Source organism: Orycteropus afer, unplaced genomic scaffold (genome assembly GCF_000298275.1).
Source record: "Orycteropus afer afer isolate SDZICR_OR568_19922 unplaced genomic scaffold, OryAfe1.0 scaffold00114, whole genome shotgun sequence".
NCBI classification, from domain to species: domain Eukaryota; kingdom Metazoa; phylum Chordata; class Mammalia; order Tubulidentata; family Orycteropodidae; genus Orycteropus; species Orycteropus afer.
The window spans coordinates 8965061-8979867 of record NW_006921701.1 but is presented as its reverse complement, the minus strand read 5'-3'; the positions used below and the strand labels follow the sequence as shown (position 1 = coordinate 8979867).

Here is a 14807-nt window from a genome sequence, read left to right as displayed (position 1 = left end):
GTCACTTCACCAGTTCTCAGGTGTACAATTCAGTAAGGTTGATTACATTCATCATGCTGTATAACCATCACCACTATCCATTTCCAAATCATTCCACCACCCACAACAGAAACTCAGTGCCCTTCAAAGCCCTCCCACCCCTGGTAACCACTAATAAACTTTGGCTAATTGACACATGTTTAAACAATTGTCATTTGGCGAGGTTGTAAATGAACGGAAATCCATTCCCCCTCAACCAGGCTCTTTCCCAACACACACTCTAATTCTTCCTCTGACTTAAGGCATCCAGCCCACCTTCCTACCCTAACCAGGGATCGCCCTCTCTCCTGGGATCTCTAGATCTTGTTTACTTCAGCTTGGCAAGTGCTCTCTAAAGGATGAAATGGAGACAGAAATAGAAAGTGACCCTTCCCAGTGTGTGCACAGGGAAGGGGTGTTTGCCTCAGGTCTCAGAGCCTCTCCAACCCTCCACCTCTTGCTCCCATTTGGATGGATGGATAGACAGACAGACAGATAATAGATACTAGAGAGTGTGTTGGCACATAGGTGGCTGGCTGAGTCTCAGTTTGTGCATTTGGGCAGTGTGCCTCAGCCCTTGAACCTCATAATTTAAATGACCTAAATCTCTCTGGAAGCTGCTGCCTTCTGGGGAACAGGGGCATCTCCTAGTGCCCTCTCTGCTGGAACACACCTATTTTGGATAAGTTGAATGGAGAATGGAATACCAGGTCCCTTCATCTCACACACTACCCTGAGCACCTTCAGACCCAGGCTTTGCCCAACTCTGAGGCTATGGGTGGAGCCTGTCCCTGAACTAAGCCCTATATGCTAATGAGCAGAACCTGATGTTACAACACAGCTTGGCAGTAACCAATGAGAGGCCCAGGCTTGAGATTCAATCCCCTCCCCTGGTGATCCTCTCAGGAGAGGAAGCACAGGGCTTTGCTCCTGCTGGCAGCCTTTGGAAACTGAGGCCACCCAGGGGAAAAAGCATACAAGGAGTCAGAGACAGAATCCTGTGATCAGGCTTGTAGGGAGATTTTCGTGCAAATGACAGATATTCCCAAGTTCCTCTATTGGCTCACTACACCAACTCTCATCAACTTGTTCTGCTGCTATCACTTGGGCCAACCAGGGCTGGAGTTAAGGAGTTTCGGGGATTTAGCAGTTAGTTCAGAGGAACTCCAGGATCTTGGCTGGCCGCTGGGCTCTGGGTTTGTGGGGAGAAGAGAGAGGTTCCCTTCATCCCTCATCTGGCCAGATGCCTTGTTCCAGGTAGGAATGAGAAATTGTCCACTTAGGCCCATCTGATGGGCTTCTACCCACAGGCTGATGCTTTCGTGTTACTTTCCAGAAAGAAGAGAAGGCCATGATCGCGAAGATGAATCGCCAGAGAACCAACTCCATTGGGCATAATCCACCACACTGGGGGGCTGAGCGCCCTTTCTACAACCACCTGGGTGGCAACCAGGTCTCCAAGGAGATGAAACGGATGGTGAGTGGCTAGCGGAGCGGTTATGTAGGCAGCGTTCTCCAGGACTAGAGCCTTCTTGGGTTTGACAGCTGGGCCAGACCTCTCCTGTTGCCTGAAGGAATATAGAGATTCAGAGAAGGAAAAATTGGCAGGGCAGCTCACCCCAACTTTGGACTAGGAGCCAGCACTGCTGACTTTTGGCCCCAGGCTCTTTCCATGAGCCACACCATCTCTAGGCATGCCTAATTTGGCTGAGGAACAGAGCAGTGAGGCCCCTTCCTCCCTCCCTCTTGGCAGAGCTTGCTGGCGTAGGCTGGAAAAAGGCCTATCCGGCTGAATTCAAGGTCCAGCCAGAGCCTCCAGCTGTTTCCCAACAGTGTCTACTGAGACCCTAGGGAGTTGGGTGGTACAAGCTAGCACCCTTCCAGTACCTACTTCATTTTCCAGGCAGTTGAAACCACATCCTTCAGCTAAGTTGCCAGCGACCATCCTAGTGCTTTTTGGAAAGTGCCAGATGATGATATATTTTGCCCTCTGTGTTGAGAAACACCCCTACCCAGTAAGAATATAGGAAAATGACTGGAGGCTATTGGAGGGGTGTTATTGTCATTTCATAGGACCCTGTCTGTCTCGGGGGACAGGGACCCCCAGACATCACAATACACACCTGGGTTGTCACCATGGAAGCTCAGATGATAGGAAGATGAATTCAGGGGCTGGGGAGAAGAGGAAGAGGGATGGAAAGATACAGTAGCAATGTTTGATTTTGACCTGAAATATTAGCTTCCATGTCTCAGGCACACTTCTCTGTTTCAAGGCAGCCATGTTTCCTCCAGGAGGGGTGAGGAGGGTAGAGGTGCAAGAACTTTATTCTCACAGAGTTGGGGTAGGGAACAAAGTGGAGCATACTCGCACCAGGATCCCATATTTTGAGGTCTTACAGATCAGGGTAAGTTCAAGTTGTAGCAGTATGGATTAAAAATAGACTCTATCATAGTCCAACCACGTCAGACAACAGCCAGAGCTCAGGTACCTTTCTCTTTTTTACATAAGTAGCATATCACAAAGGTTTAGGGAAGATGTTCAGAAAAAAAAACTCTGCCGTTGAGTCAGAGCTACTCATAGTGGCCCCTTCTTGGGTTTCCAAGGTGGTATCTCTATGGTAGTAGATTGCCCAACCTTCCTTCTGAGGAGTAGCTGGTGGGTTTGAATCACCAGCCCTCTGGTTAGGAGTTAGATGCCTTAGGAAGGAAGATTTTCAGGATTAAAAAATAGAGTCAAGACCTTCATTTCAAATTTTGATGATAGAGAAGCAATTCATGGAACACCAATGTCATGAAGAAGCAGAGTTGGAGTGGCTCTCCACAGTTGGTCTGCCCTCTAGGCTTTGAACTTGGATGTCCACAGACCTATCCATGCAATCAAGGGCTTCCAACCACCATGCCCACTCCCTAGGGTCCTCCCAAAGCAGAGAGCACTTGGCAGGCCCTCCCTGTGTTCCTCCTCCTGAAATGGTCACCTGTGGTTTCTGTACCCACATCACCAGGCTGCTCAAGAGGGTGAGAAGGATTGAGGAGAGAGAGGGGAATATTGAGAACAGATGAACAAAGAAGGAGGCTTTCATTGAGATGGAAGGAAAGAGAGGAAAAGAGGAATAGGAAGGCATGGAAATGATGGAAAGTAGGGAAGTAAAAGATGAGGGTGGCAAGGGAGGCAGAGAGATGAAGAGAGAGCAACCGACAAGCGGGAAACCGTGGTGATCAATCACTTTCTCCATTTAAAATTCTTGGAAATTTTTGTAAGAATGATGTTTGGTATAAGCTGAAACTTTAATTATTTCAGAGTCTTAGAGGAGGCAGTTTGGACTATAAGCACTGGTTTGGCAGAAGTACTAATCTTTGTTAGGACAAGGAACCTTGAAAGAATTAGCAGAAGGGCTGTACTGGGGAAAGGACTCCCTGGGGATACTGGCTGCCAGGAAGGCTCTTGTATGAATATGAGCTGGGTGGTGTTATTGCTTCATCCAGAGGAAAGGGAAAGTGTTCAGAAGAGCAGGGCCAGGGAGCCTCTGCAGCAGCTTGTGGGAAAAGAGGCTCCCCCTCCCAACTGGGCACAGTGGCAACTGAGGAGCCAGCACCAAATGGCCCCACCTAGCCTGGACCAGCTTCCTACAGTGGCCAGGCATGCCATTGGCTTTTGGCATTAAACTTACCTGAAATCTTTGAGAAAGATAAACAGAAGAAGAGCTTTTACCCTGGCTTGCCAACATTCAGGTAAGTTTTTTAAAATATAGGTAGATAGACAGATAGATAGATAGATAGAAAGATGTAGATATAAATATATGTGTGTGTATGTATATATATGGGAGCTCTGGTAGCATAGTGCCTAAGGCACTTGACTGCTATCCAGAAGGCTGGCGGTTCAAACCCATCAGCCACTCCTCGGAAGGAAGATGGGGCAATCTACTTCTGTAGTGATACTGCCTCGGAAACCCAAGGAGGGGTTGCTATGAGTCGGGTCCGACTTGACGGCACATAACAACAACAACGTGTATATATACACACATACATATATCACTGAAGAGGAAGTCAAGGGTTTGAAATTAGATGAACCAATGGTTGAGAGCAGTTAAAAAGGTACTAACATCAGCAATTTATTCTTTAAATCTTGTTCCAGCTTTTACTCTGCTTTTAAGTGTAGTGATTAGCAATGCTGGTTTGTTTATGCATGAGTGTTTAAAGTCTTTAAGGTTACTTGTTAATAAAAAGGTTAACAACGGAAGTGTGTGTGGGCTTTCTACTCATCTAACCAAGCCCAAAGGAGCTGTGGAGGGCACAGTGATTAAAGCATATGGCTACTAACCAAAAGGTTGGCAGTTTGAACCCACCAGCTGTTCCACAGGAGAAAGATGAAGCAGTTTGCTGCCATAAAGATTTACAGCTTTGGAAACCCTGTGGGGCAGTTCTCCTCTGCCCTATAGGGTTGCTATGAGTTGGAATTGACTTGATGGCAGCTCTACATGCTGATGGGGCCCAAGTACCCAGAAAAGACAAGTTGCCTCGCCAGGAAGAGTGTGCAAACCTGAGCCTCAAGAAGAGCAGACGTCACCCCTGACACCTGCAGTGTGGATGAGCTGAAGGGCTACAGCCTCTCTTTTTACTTTAAGTTCAAGAGGGAGGAACCAAGAACCAAAGAGAACCCCAGAGCTGGGCTGTTCCCCCAGAAGTACTGAGGTCCAACTGCAGGAACCCACCTGATGGTCCTCCTAGCCTGGCTGGAGGTCGAGTTAAGCAACTCGACCATTCTCTTAGAACTAGTAAGTGTGTTATGGGGCTGAGATTTGAACCCAGTCTGGTGGACTGTGTTCTTAGTTACCCCGTGTTGTGGTTTATGGACCAAAGTATTTCATGAACCTGTGATCAGTTCATTACCCCAGCCTAATGCTTAGCTGTCCACACTAACACAGAACCCAGCGTGGTTAGAGTGGACCTTGCTCCCTCCCTACTCAGCACTGGAGGAAAAACTGGGCTCCAACTCCAGTGCCAACAGATGACCAAAGGAACACTAGAGACAGTCAGAAACAAGTTTATTAAAAACAGTTCAGTGTATCTGTGAGCTGGTTGGAGCAGCATATGTAGAATAAGGCACGGTAGGTCAGCTCTGTGGTAAAATTTTTGCTGTCTCGTGTGTTGATGGAATTAAGTGGGCCAGCCCCTCCTGGTGTTCTACAGAGAACTCCGTATGTCGGGCCCTCAGCAGGACAGTTACGCCCCCAAGGGGGGCCTGGGGACATCGGATGGGCTTGCCCCAAGAAGGGAGGAGCCACTTGATGCTGCATGTACCTGGGTCCATGGTGAGGGCAGGCAGGGAACAGGAAGTCCTAGAGGAAGGCAACGCCACCTAGGGCTGGGACAGTGAAGTGGGATGGGCCTGGAAGGAGTGCTAGTGATTCTCAGAGAACAAGGAGAGGGGTCAGGATTGCCTGGGCAGACAGCTGCTACTCATTCTGGTAGCTGGATGGGCCAGGCAGGGCATGGGTGTGGGCAGCCTGGGAGGTGCTCAGAGCCTTCAGCTGGGGGTAGAGCAGAGCCACCTTGATGCCGTGGGAACCCATATCTGTTTCAGTGCCTTCTGCATTCCACCCTGTCTTAGTTTAGTGGGGCTGCCATAACAGAAATACCACAAGCGGCTTTAAAGAACAAATTTATTGTCTCACAGTTTGGGAGGCTAGGAGTCCAGATCTAGGCCTCGGTGCTAAAGGATCCTTCCTTGTCAGTAGCCGCAGGTGGTCGTTGGCATTCCTCAGTCTGTAGATGGTTCCTCATGTGGTTTCTTTCCCTGGTATGTGTCACTGCATCCTTCTACGCTTTCTGTAAGCCACCACTCAGAAGACATACCCTACTCCTGTATGTCCTCGTTGTTGTTGTTATGTACCATCAAGTTGGACCCAACTCATAGTGACCCCTCCTTGGATTTTTGAGGCAGTATCACTACGGAAGTAGATTGCCCTGTCTTCCTTCCAAGGAATGGCTGGTGGGTTTGAACCACCAGCCTTCTGGTTAGCAGTCAAGTGCCTTAGGCACTATGCTACCAGAACCCCTCATTAACATAACAAAAGAAAACCCTATCTCCTCACAGGGCCACCTTCTCAGGTACAGGGGTTAGGACTTCAACATAAATTTTGGGGGAACAATTCAATCTGTTCAATCTGCTCCCATTTTAGGGAACTCTCATTCTGCCACAGCTAATCAGTACCTGGCACACATCTTTCAGTGCTTTATAAATTAAATAGATCTTTGAGTTTGACAGCCAGTATGAGTTTTTCCCACTCCACCTCTGCCCTGTGTAAATGTACAACCGCACAGCGGTCAAAAACTGTGGCAGGTGGTGCCTTACTTCCTGTGTCCTCAACCAACTCTGGCCTTAGAAGAATATGTCAGATACATAAACAAATGCTGTGGAAGCTAACAGGGGCTCCATTTTTCTAAGTGCAAAAATTGTGACCTCCCAATAGATTTTATGTGTGTTCAGTACGTGTGAATATGAGTGTGCATATGTGTGCACATCTGTTCACATGTGAGTGTGCTCATGTGTGAGTGTGCATTGTTGTGTGTCTGTACATGTGTTTGTGTGTGTCTGTGAGTGTGTGTGCATGCATGCATGCATGTTTGGGATTGAGCAGCTTGTGACTTATTTCCATCTGAATACATGCAGAGTTGGGAGGGTCCCTCTGAGTCCAGGGCCCAGGAGGAGGGAGAGGAGAAGCTCTGGGGACTCTGGAAAGAAGTGCAGTGTGGTGGGGACTGCAAGAGCTCAGACGCGTGGATTTTTGCAGTGGGTGAAATGAGATCATAATGCATCTGCATCCAGCAGAGAGCTTGTCCCATAGGAAGAAGCTTGCAGTATTTGCCAATGAAAGAAGGAAGGAAGGAGCGGAAGAACTAGCAAGTGACAGTCCTCTCTGCATCAGGCAGTCTGGGCTGCACAGTGAACTAGAGAAAAAATGAGCTGCCCCTTCCCTCAGCTCCCATGTTTTCAGTTCTTTCTTCTTATACTCCTTTCTTTCTCTTTCTTTTAGGGCTTTGAAGACCCCAAGGACAAGTGAGTAACATGACCTTTTTTATTCCTGCTGCCCAAGTCTGGGGGATATCTCCAAATCTACCTTTTAACTCAGTGTCCCTGCCCTCCGTGGAAATGATTCCACATGCAGTCCTAGCTGGGAGTGAACAGGGTCCACCATGGCTGATAGATGGTCAGGCAGTGTCCTCAGACAGGCCAGGGCAGCCCCAGGAGCCCAGGTCACCTGGCAGAGGGGCTGTACCTCAACACTTCCCATGTGATCTCACTACACACACAAACAGTATACACATGCACACATGCATGCACACACAAACGCACACTCTGCGGTATCACAGCACGTGTGCATTATACGTGCAGATGTACACACAGGTGCATTACACACATGCATGTCCAGCTCCCTCAGGTAAACGCAGACCTTGACATTGGTCACCAGCCCCTGACCACAGCCCAGTGTGCCTGAGGAGATGCCCTCCTCATCTCAGGGCCATCAGACATTCCGTTCTAAGTCTGGGTTGCTCCCTGAGGAATGGGGTTTTGAAATTCGTCACTAAAGATCATGAAACCTATTTCCCAAAGAGTGCCCTGATCCTGGTTCAAGAAGCCAGGTGGAGGCCTATAAGCTGAACAGTAAACTATACACTCTTTAGAAAAATCAACCATATGGGCTCGAAAAGGTAGCATTTGCTCAGGTATAGAGCTCAGAAGGCAGGAAGGGATAGGAAAGACAGATGACTGGGACCAGTAAACACAGGGAGGAAGTGAGACAAGTGCTATTGCTTTGTGGAGGTTGCAATCAATGTCATGAATCAAAATGTGTATGAAGTGTTGAATGGAAAACAAACTGGCTCTGTAAACATTGACTCAAATCACAATAAAAAGTTAAAAGAAAAAGAAGTAGTCACAGTCTCTGCTGCAGAAATCTTACCTTCGGAACCCTGCCTTCATTGCAGAATGGTGATTCAGCAGGAGAATAAAGAACAGAAACTGTTACCTGTAGGAGAGAAAGCAATTAAGCCTGCAATAATACAATAATAATTAAGAACCATGTACAAAAACCAGGCCAATATGAAGTGACCAATAGAATCTGAAAAGCTGTAATGTCACTGAGGCCCTCCACAGTGGGTTAGAGACTTGGGCTGCTTTCTACATGTGTGCGCAGGAGTTCAGAGCCCACGCAGCAGTTTCTGGCTGGCCTTTTTAATCCCAGCTTCCCCACCCCTGGTCAGCTGGATGATCTTAGACAGCTCCCAGGCCTCTGAGCAATCCAGGCTCTCTGACAACACCCCCTGATGGTCAGCCTGTTGTGTCTGTGCCTCCTGCTCCCCAGGAATGCCCAGGAAAGTACGAACCCTGAAGATGAGGTGGATGAGTTTCTGGGGCGAGCCATTGACGCCAGGAGCATCGACAGGCTGCGGTCTGAGCATGTCCGCAAATTCCTCTTGACCTTCAGGGAGCCTGACTTAGAGAAGAAGGTACAGCACCCTGCATGGGGAGGAGGCCCTGGACGTATCCCCTGTCTCCAACACTGTGGGAGGAGCCCTGCTCTTCACCTTGGTTTCCGCAATTCTGTTGCTCCTTACCTAGAGAGATGGGGGTTCAAAGGAGATTCCTTGAATTGGAAGGGATAATGTTGTGGTTATTTAACCTCTCTGTGCCTCAGTTTATTAATGTGGGAAATTTAACATACTTGTCTCATAGGGTATGGTAAAGATTAAATACAGCTTAGTACATGTAGAACACATAACACAGTATTTGCTGCATAATAGATGGTCAATAAATGCTAGTGCTATTATTATTATCATCTAAACGTGGACTGCCCAGCTAGCTTTTGCAACACTGGAACCTCAAAGCATTAAAGTTGGAAAGGGCAGTTGTGGTCTTTTTGTCTCATCTCCTTAACATTGTAAATGAGAAAATGAATGCTCAGAGTGGTTGGCGACCATTCAGTGAAAAGGTGACAAGAGCCAGAGCCAAACCCTGGTCTGGTCCCAGGGCCTCTAGGAGACCTGGTTAAAATGGGCTGTCATGCCAGCATTAAATGAGGCACACCTAATTAATTATTATTTTATTATTTTCCTTCAGAGGAAAATAGTAACCATGTTTCAAAGCAGTAAAATTGAGTCGTTGGTTGGCACAAACAGTTAAGCACTTGGCTACTAACTGAAAGGTTGGTGGTTTGAATCCACCCTGAGGCACTTTGAAAGAAAGACCAGGTGATTTATTTCTTAAAAATTATCCACTGAATACTTTATGAAACACAGTTCAATTCTGAAACACATAGGGTTGCCATGAGTCAAAATCGACTTGACAGCAACTGGTTTGGATTGGTTTGTTTGTTTGGTACCCACAGTAAGTGGAAGATTTATGGATAACCCACTCTGGGCAATGCCAACTGTGCTGAACTCCATTAGTGCAGCTGGGAGGTGTCATGGGAGGAGCTGGGCTGAGGTTGGGACCTTGGGTATGAGCTCTGTGACTTGCAACAAGTTACATAATTTCTCTGAACCCAGAGTGCTTTTCTCTAAAATAAGCCCGGTGCCTACTTCATGGGGCTGTTGTGAGGATGAGCGATGGTGCTCGTAGACTGAGTGTGTTTCCCAGCACGTAGATAGTGCTCAGTAATTTGTAGCCGTGACCACTGTAGATTACTCTAACAGTGACTGGCCTGCAGAAAGTATGCAGAAAGTGACAAAATTCCAAGTCTCTCTTCCACCACCACCCCCTGCAGCCACCACCTTATGGCGACTTGGACTGGTTTCTTGTGCTCTAAGTCAAGTGCTGTTTCTTTGGTCTTAATCTGTCCTGCAAGCGGGCTGCACAGATGACCAGTGCCAAGAGATGGCCTGGCTATGTCTGAAATGGCATAGGCTGGTGGAGACTGAGCCTGGGGTCTGTGCCCAGCTCAGCCTGTCCTTTTCCTCTTAGTACTCCAAGCAGGTGGATGACCGATTTGGTGCCTATGTGGCGTGTGCCTCGCTTGTCTTCCTCTTCATCTGCTTCGTCCAGATCACCATCGTGCCCCAGTAAGTATCCATGTCCTTCCTGGACTCTCTCCTCTGGCTACAAGGGGTCCTGGGGGTAGAGGGTGTGCTGTGGAGGAAACCAAAGAAGAGGGTCTGGGCTTAATTTGCTCAGGCACTGAAAGGTTTCTGAATGTGTCCCAAGAAGACCAGGGAGCCAGGGCTCTGACTTCTATGGGAGAAGGAGGCATGTGCTCATTGTAGGTGGAAACTTCCCGCCAGGCCCTGCTGCTCAGCTGCCCAGGAGACTCCTTTTCATCATTTTGTCACCTCATCCCATTTCAACCCAAAGCACTGTTACCTGATAGAGTCACCCAAGGTATTCATCAGGCTTGTCTCTCTCTGTGTGACCTTCAGTTCTTGAAAAACAATCAGTGCATCTTTAGAAGATAGAGATTTTCCACTTGTCTAGATATTTCAAGGACAGTTATTTCACGTTATCAGTGTTTTTCTCAAAGAGATGCTCCTGAACTCTTCCGAGGATTGGCTGTTCTGCTGAGAGAGGTCTATGGGTTCTGTAGGGCCACCTTGAAGTGGGCAGTGGCCTTTGGAAAAAAGTGTTTGTTGAATAGTCACTCACATTAGAGTCACAGCTTGGAGAGAAAGATAATTGCTGTATGTGTGTGTGTATGTGTGTGTTGTTTTATATATACATATAAAACAACTGCTGGCAAGTTGATTCTGATTCATAGCCACCCTATTAAAAAAAAAAAAGTAACCAAACCCACTGCCATTGAGTCAATTCCAATTCATAGCAACTTCCATTGGGTTTCTGAGGCAGTAAATCTTTATGGAAGTGGATTGCCCCATCTTTCTTCCACAGAGCAGCTCAAGGGTTTGAACCACAAACCTTCTGGTTAGCAGTCAAATGCCTTAGGCACTGCACCACCAGACCTCCTTATAGCTACCCTGTAGGACAGAGTAAAACTGCCCCCATAGGGTTTGCAAAGCTGTAAATATCACAGAAGTAGACTGCCACATCTTTCTTGTGTAGAGTGGCAGGTGGGTTTGAACTACTGATCTTTTGGTTAGCACGCAAGTGCCTTTAACCACTGTGCCATCAGGGCACCTTAATACATACTCATATATATATATTGCTGTTTGGATAAATTAGGAAGAAAGGCCTAATGAAAATCATCCAGTTGAAAACCCCATGGTTCACAACGGTCCAGTTTGTAGCTGATCATAAGGATGGTGCAGGACCAGGCAGCAATGTGTTCTGTTGTTCATGGAATCACCAGGAGTTGGAGGCCTACGTGTTGCCTGCCAGCAACAGTGTGTGTATGTACATAACCCCCACACACACACTTTTTTTTTTTTTTACATTTATTATGCAATATTTCAAATGTACAGAAAAGTAATGAGTAGAATCAATACCAGTATACCTATCCCCTAGATACAATTTTTAATATTTTCTATATTTATTTAATCTAATTTTTCTGATTTTTTTAAAGCAAATTTTAGATACCAAGACACTTCATCAATATGCACTTCCGGTTTAAGGACATTTTCCCCCTTAACCACCATACCTTACACACCAAACAAACTTGACACTCATCTCTACTGGTATCCAATACCCATCCCATCCTCATGTCTCTGAAAGTGTCCCCAGAATGTCTAGAACTACTCTAGATCCACTGTTGAGTTTAGTTATGTCTCATAAGTCTTGTTTAATGTCGAAGAGTCCTCCCAGCACCTTTCATTTTTCATTTTGAAGTAATTTTAGACTAACAGAGGTGCTGCAGAAGTTGTACAGAGAGTTCTGATAAACCTGTCAGCCTACTTCCTCTACTGTTAGCAATTTACATAACCATAGTGCAGTTATCAAAGCCAGAAAATTAACACTGAAGTAATACCATACATCTACATATCGTATTCTGATTTCATCAGTTTTTCCCTAATGTCCTTTTCCTGTCCCAGGAGCCAATCCAGGACCCCACATTGCCTTTCATTGTGTTGGCTCCATCCCCTCCAGTCTGTGACAGTTCCTCAGTCTTTCCTTGACTTTCGTGACCTTGGCACTTTTGATAAGTGCTGGCCAATTACTTTGTAGAAGTTTCTCCATTTGGGTTTGCCTAATGCTTTCTTGTGATTAGATTGAGGCTACACATTTTTGACAAGAATCCCACAGAAGTGATGTTCTGCTGTTCTTAATGCATCCTATCAGGAGAGGCATGGTGTCAGTGTGTCTTATATGCAACATCTTTTATTTGTAATGGCATTTATTGTTGAAGAGGTACCCCTGACATTTGTAACTGCTGTGACTGTCAAAATACCACAGGAGGAAACCATATGCTGGCAATCGATTCCACCCCAGTTATGCAGCCTTTGCCCCCTGCAGTGAGGCTATATAGCACCAGTGGGATTCTGGGTCCTTATTGTCAAGTTGTTTTTGTTAGCTACCATCAAGTTGGCTCTGACCCATGGTGATCCATGTACAACAGAACAAAATGTTACCCAGTCCTGCACCATCTTCACAATCATTAGTATGTTGGACTTTATTGTTGTGACCACTGTAGTGACTTCCAACCTAGGAGACTCATCCTCCAGCACTATATTGGACAACATTCCATTGTGATCCATAGGGGTTTCATTGCTAATTTTCCTCTTTTTTTGGTATAATTTGTTAATTTTTAAAATATAAAATAAATATATTTTATTGAAATATAATTTATGTACAGTAAAATATACAAAACTAAAGTGACATGGATCAATGCATTCTTTTTGCAGTGTTCCCTCCTCCCCGTTTCCACCCTTGGTAACCAACAAAGAAAGTTTCCTTCCATATATAAACCTTTCCTTGACTCTTTACAGTAATGAACTAATACCATATTTGTCCTTCTGTGACTGACTTATTTTACTTAGCATTATGTCCTCCAAGTTCAGCCATGTTATGTGGTGTTTTGCAGATTCTACATTATTCTTTAGGGTTGCATAGTATTCCATTGGGTGCATGTACCATAGTTTGGTTATCCATTCCTCAGTTGATGGACATCTAGGTTGTTTCCATCTTTTGGCTACTTACTGTAAATAGTGCTGCGATGAACATGGGTGTGCATATATCTGTTCTTGTCATGGCTCTCACTTCTTTAGGATATATACCTAGCAATGGGATTTTTGTATCAAATGGTATTTCTAATTCCAGCTTTTTAAGGAATTGCTATACGGCTTTCCACAGTAGTTGTATCATTTGACAGTCCCACCAACATTCGCTAATTTTCAAAAGTAGATCACCAGGCCTTTCTTTCTAGTCTGTCTCAATCTGTAAGCTCCTCTGAAACCTGTCCACCATGGGTAACCTTCCTTGCATTTGAAATACCAGTGGTATAGCTTCCAGCATCATGTTGTTGTTGTTATGTACCATCGAGTCAGACCTGACTCATAGTGACCCCTCCTTGGGTTTCCGAGGCAGTATCACTACGGAAGTAGATTGCCCAAACTTCCTTCTGAGGAGTGCCTGGTGGGTTTCAACCGCCAGCCTTCTGGTTAGCAGTCAAGTGCCTTAGGCACTATGCTACCAGAGCTCCTTAGCATCATAGCAACACACAAACCACCAAGATATGAAGCAGCAGAGCAAAAATTTGCAGGACTTGTTGCTGGGCCTGACAATGGGAAGGGGACAGCAGTTAGGGATTTTTGCCTTTCTCAAGGGACCCATCACCCCAGCTTCTCAGACACTGGCCAGTTGGCTGCTGACAAATGCTGACAAACTGACAGACAAGTGGTACCTTATTGGTACCACGTAGAATAGAATCCCATTCTTCTGCACTGAAATGGAGCTATAGGTGTAAACAAGCACCCTAGACTTTCTGTCACATGGCAGTTCACAGTCCCCTTAGCTTGGGTACATCATCCTGCCTCTTTGCCACTTCTGCTTTTCTGCAACATAGAGTGGGGCCTGGCTTATCCCAGACTGTCTCCAGAGGCTTCATTCCCTCTCTGGCCACAGTCTGAGTTTCTAAGGCTTTGGCAGAAGTCATTCCCTGCATCTCCTCTCTAGGGAAGCCTAAAAAGACAGACTACTTTAAAGGGGTTTCTTTCCTTCTGAAGAGAATCCCTTTGTGTTTTTTGTTTAAGGCAGTTAAGTGCTGGCTTCTCGGGAAGCCAGGAACAAAGGAGCTGTTTGAATGCCTCCCTAGAGGGGTTCACCTGCCCTTTCAGTCCTCCGTTTGCCTGTAACCTGCTGACAATGCCTGGCACCTTAAGCCACTCTCCCTCCCTTCAAAGAGAGAAGGGACTTTTGTGGCCTCCTGCTGGCTTGAAGGGGTTTGCTGTACCCGTCCAGTCCCTGCTCTCCAGCCCCTGCTCTCAGAGCGCCAGCTGGAAGTTGGAGATTGAAAGTCAGTTGTAGCTCTTCTGTCTGCAGATTTCTGTCTGTGCTGGCCCTTCCATTAAGATTACCTGTGATCTGCCTCTGAAATGAGGGTCTGGGGGAGACACTTGCACTTTTTGGTTGAACAGGAAGAAGCAGCAGAGCAAAAATTTGCAGGACTTGTTGCTGGGCCTGGCAATGGGAAGGGGACAGCATTTAGGGATTTTGCCCTTCTCAAGGGACCCATCACCCCAGCTTCTCAGACAGTGGCCTGCTGACAAATGCATTTCTATTAATGAGCCACTTAGCAGTTTTCAGCCTTTTCAGTTTATTAAGCCATGGGTGACTGGTGACCTGGAAGATACAACCAGGTGATTTTTGAAATGGGTCTTTTCAACTTGAATGAAGCTGGCTTGCAGAT

The 14807-nt window shown here is 46.4% G+C and overlaps 1 protein-coding gene across 1 annotated transcript in view; it reads left to right on the top strand.

The window, feature by feature from the left end:
* The window catches only part of ADCY5 (adenylate cyclase 5), a 241207-nt gene that overhangs the window by 194286 nt on the left and 32114 nt on the right, over positions 1–14807 (top strand). Inside the window, exons 8-11 of the mRNA XM_007943916.2 lie at positions 1355–1495; positions 7053–7075; positions 8382–8526; positions 9980–10077. Of these exons, the coding sequence (XP_007942107.1) occupies positions 1355–1495; positions 7053–7075; positions 8382–8526; positions 9980–10077 (407 nt within the window). The remainder of the gene's footprint in view (positions 1–1354; positions 1496–7052; positions 7076–8381; positions 8527–9979; positions 10078–14807) is intronic.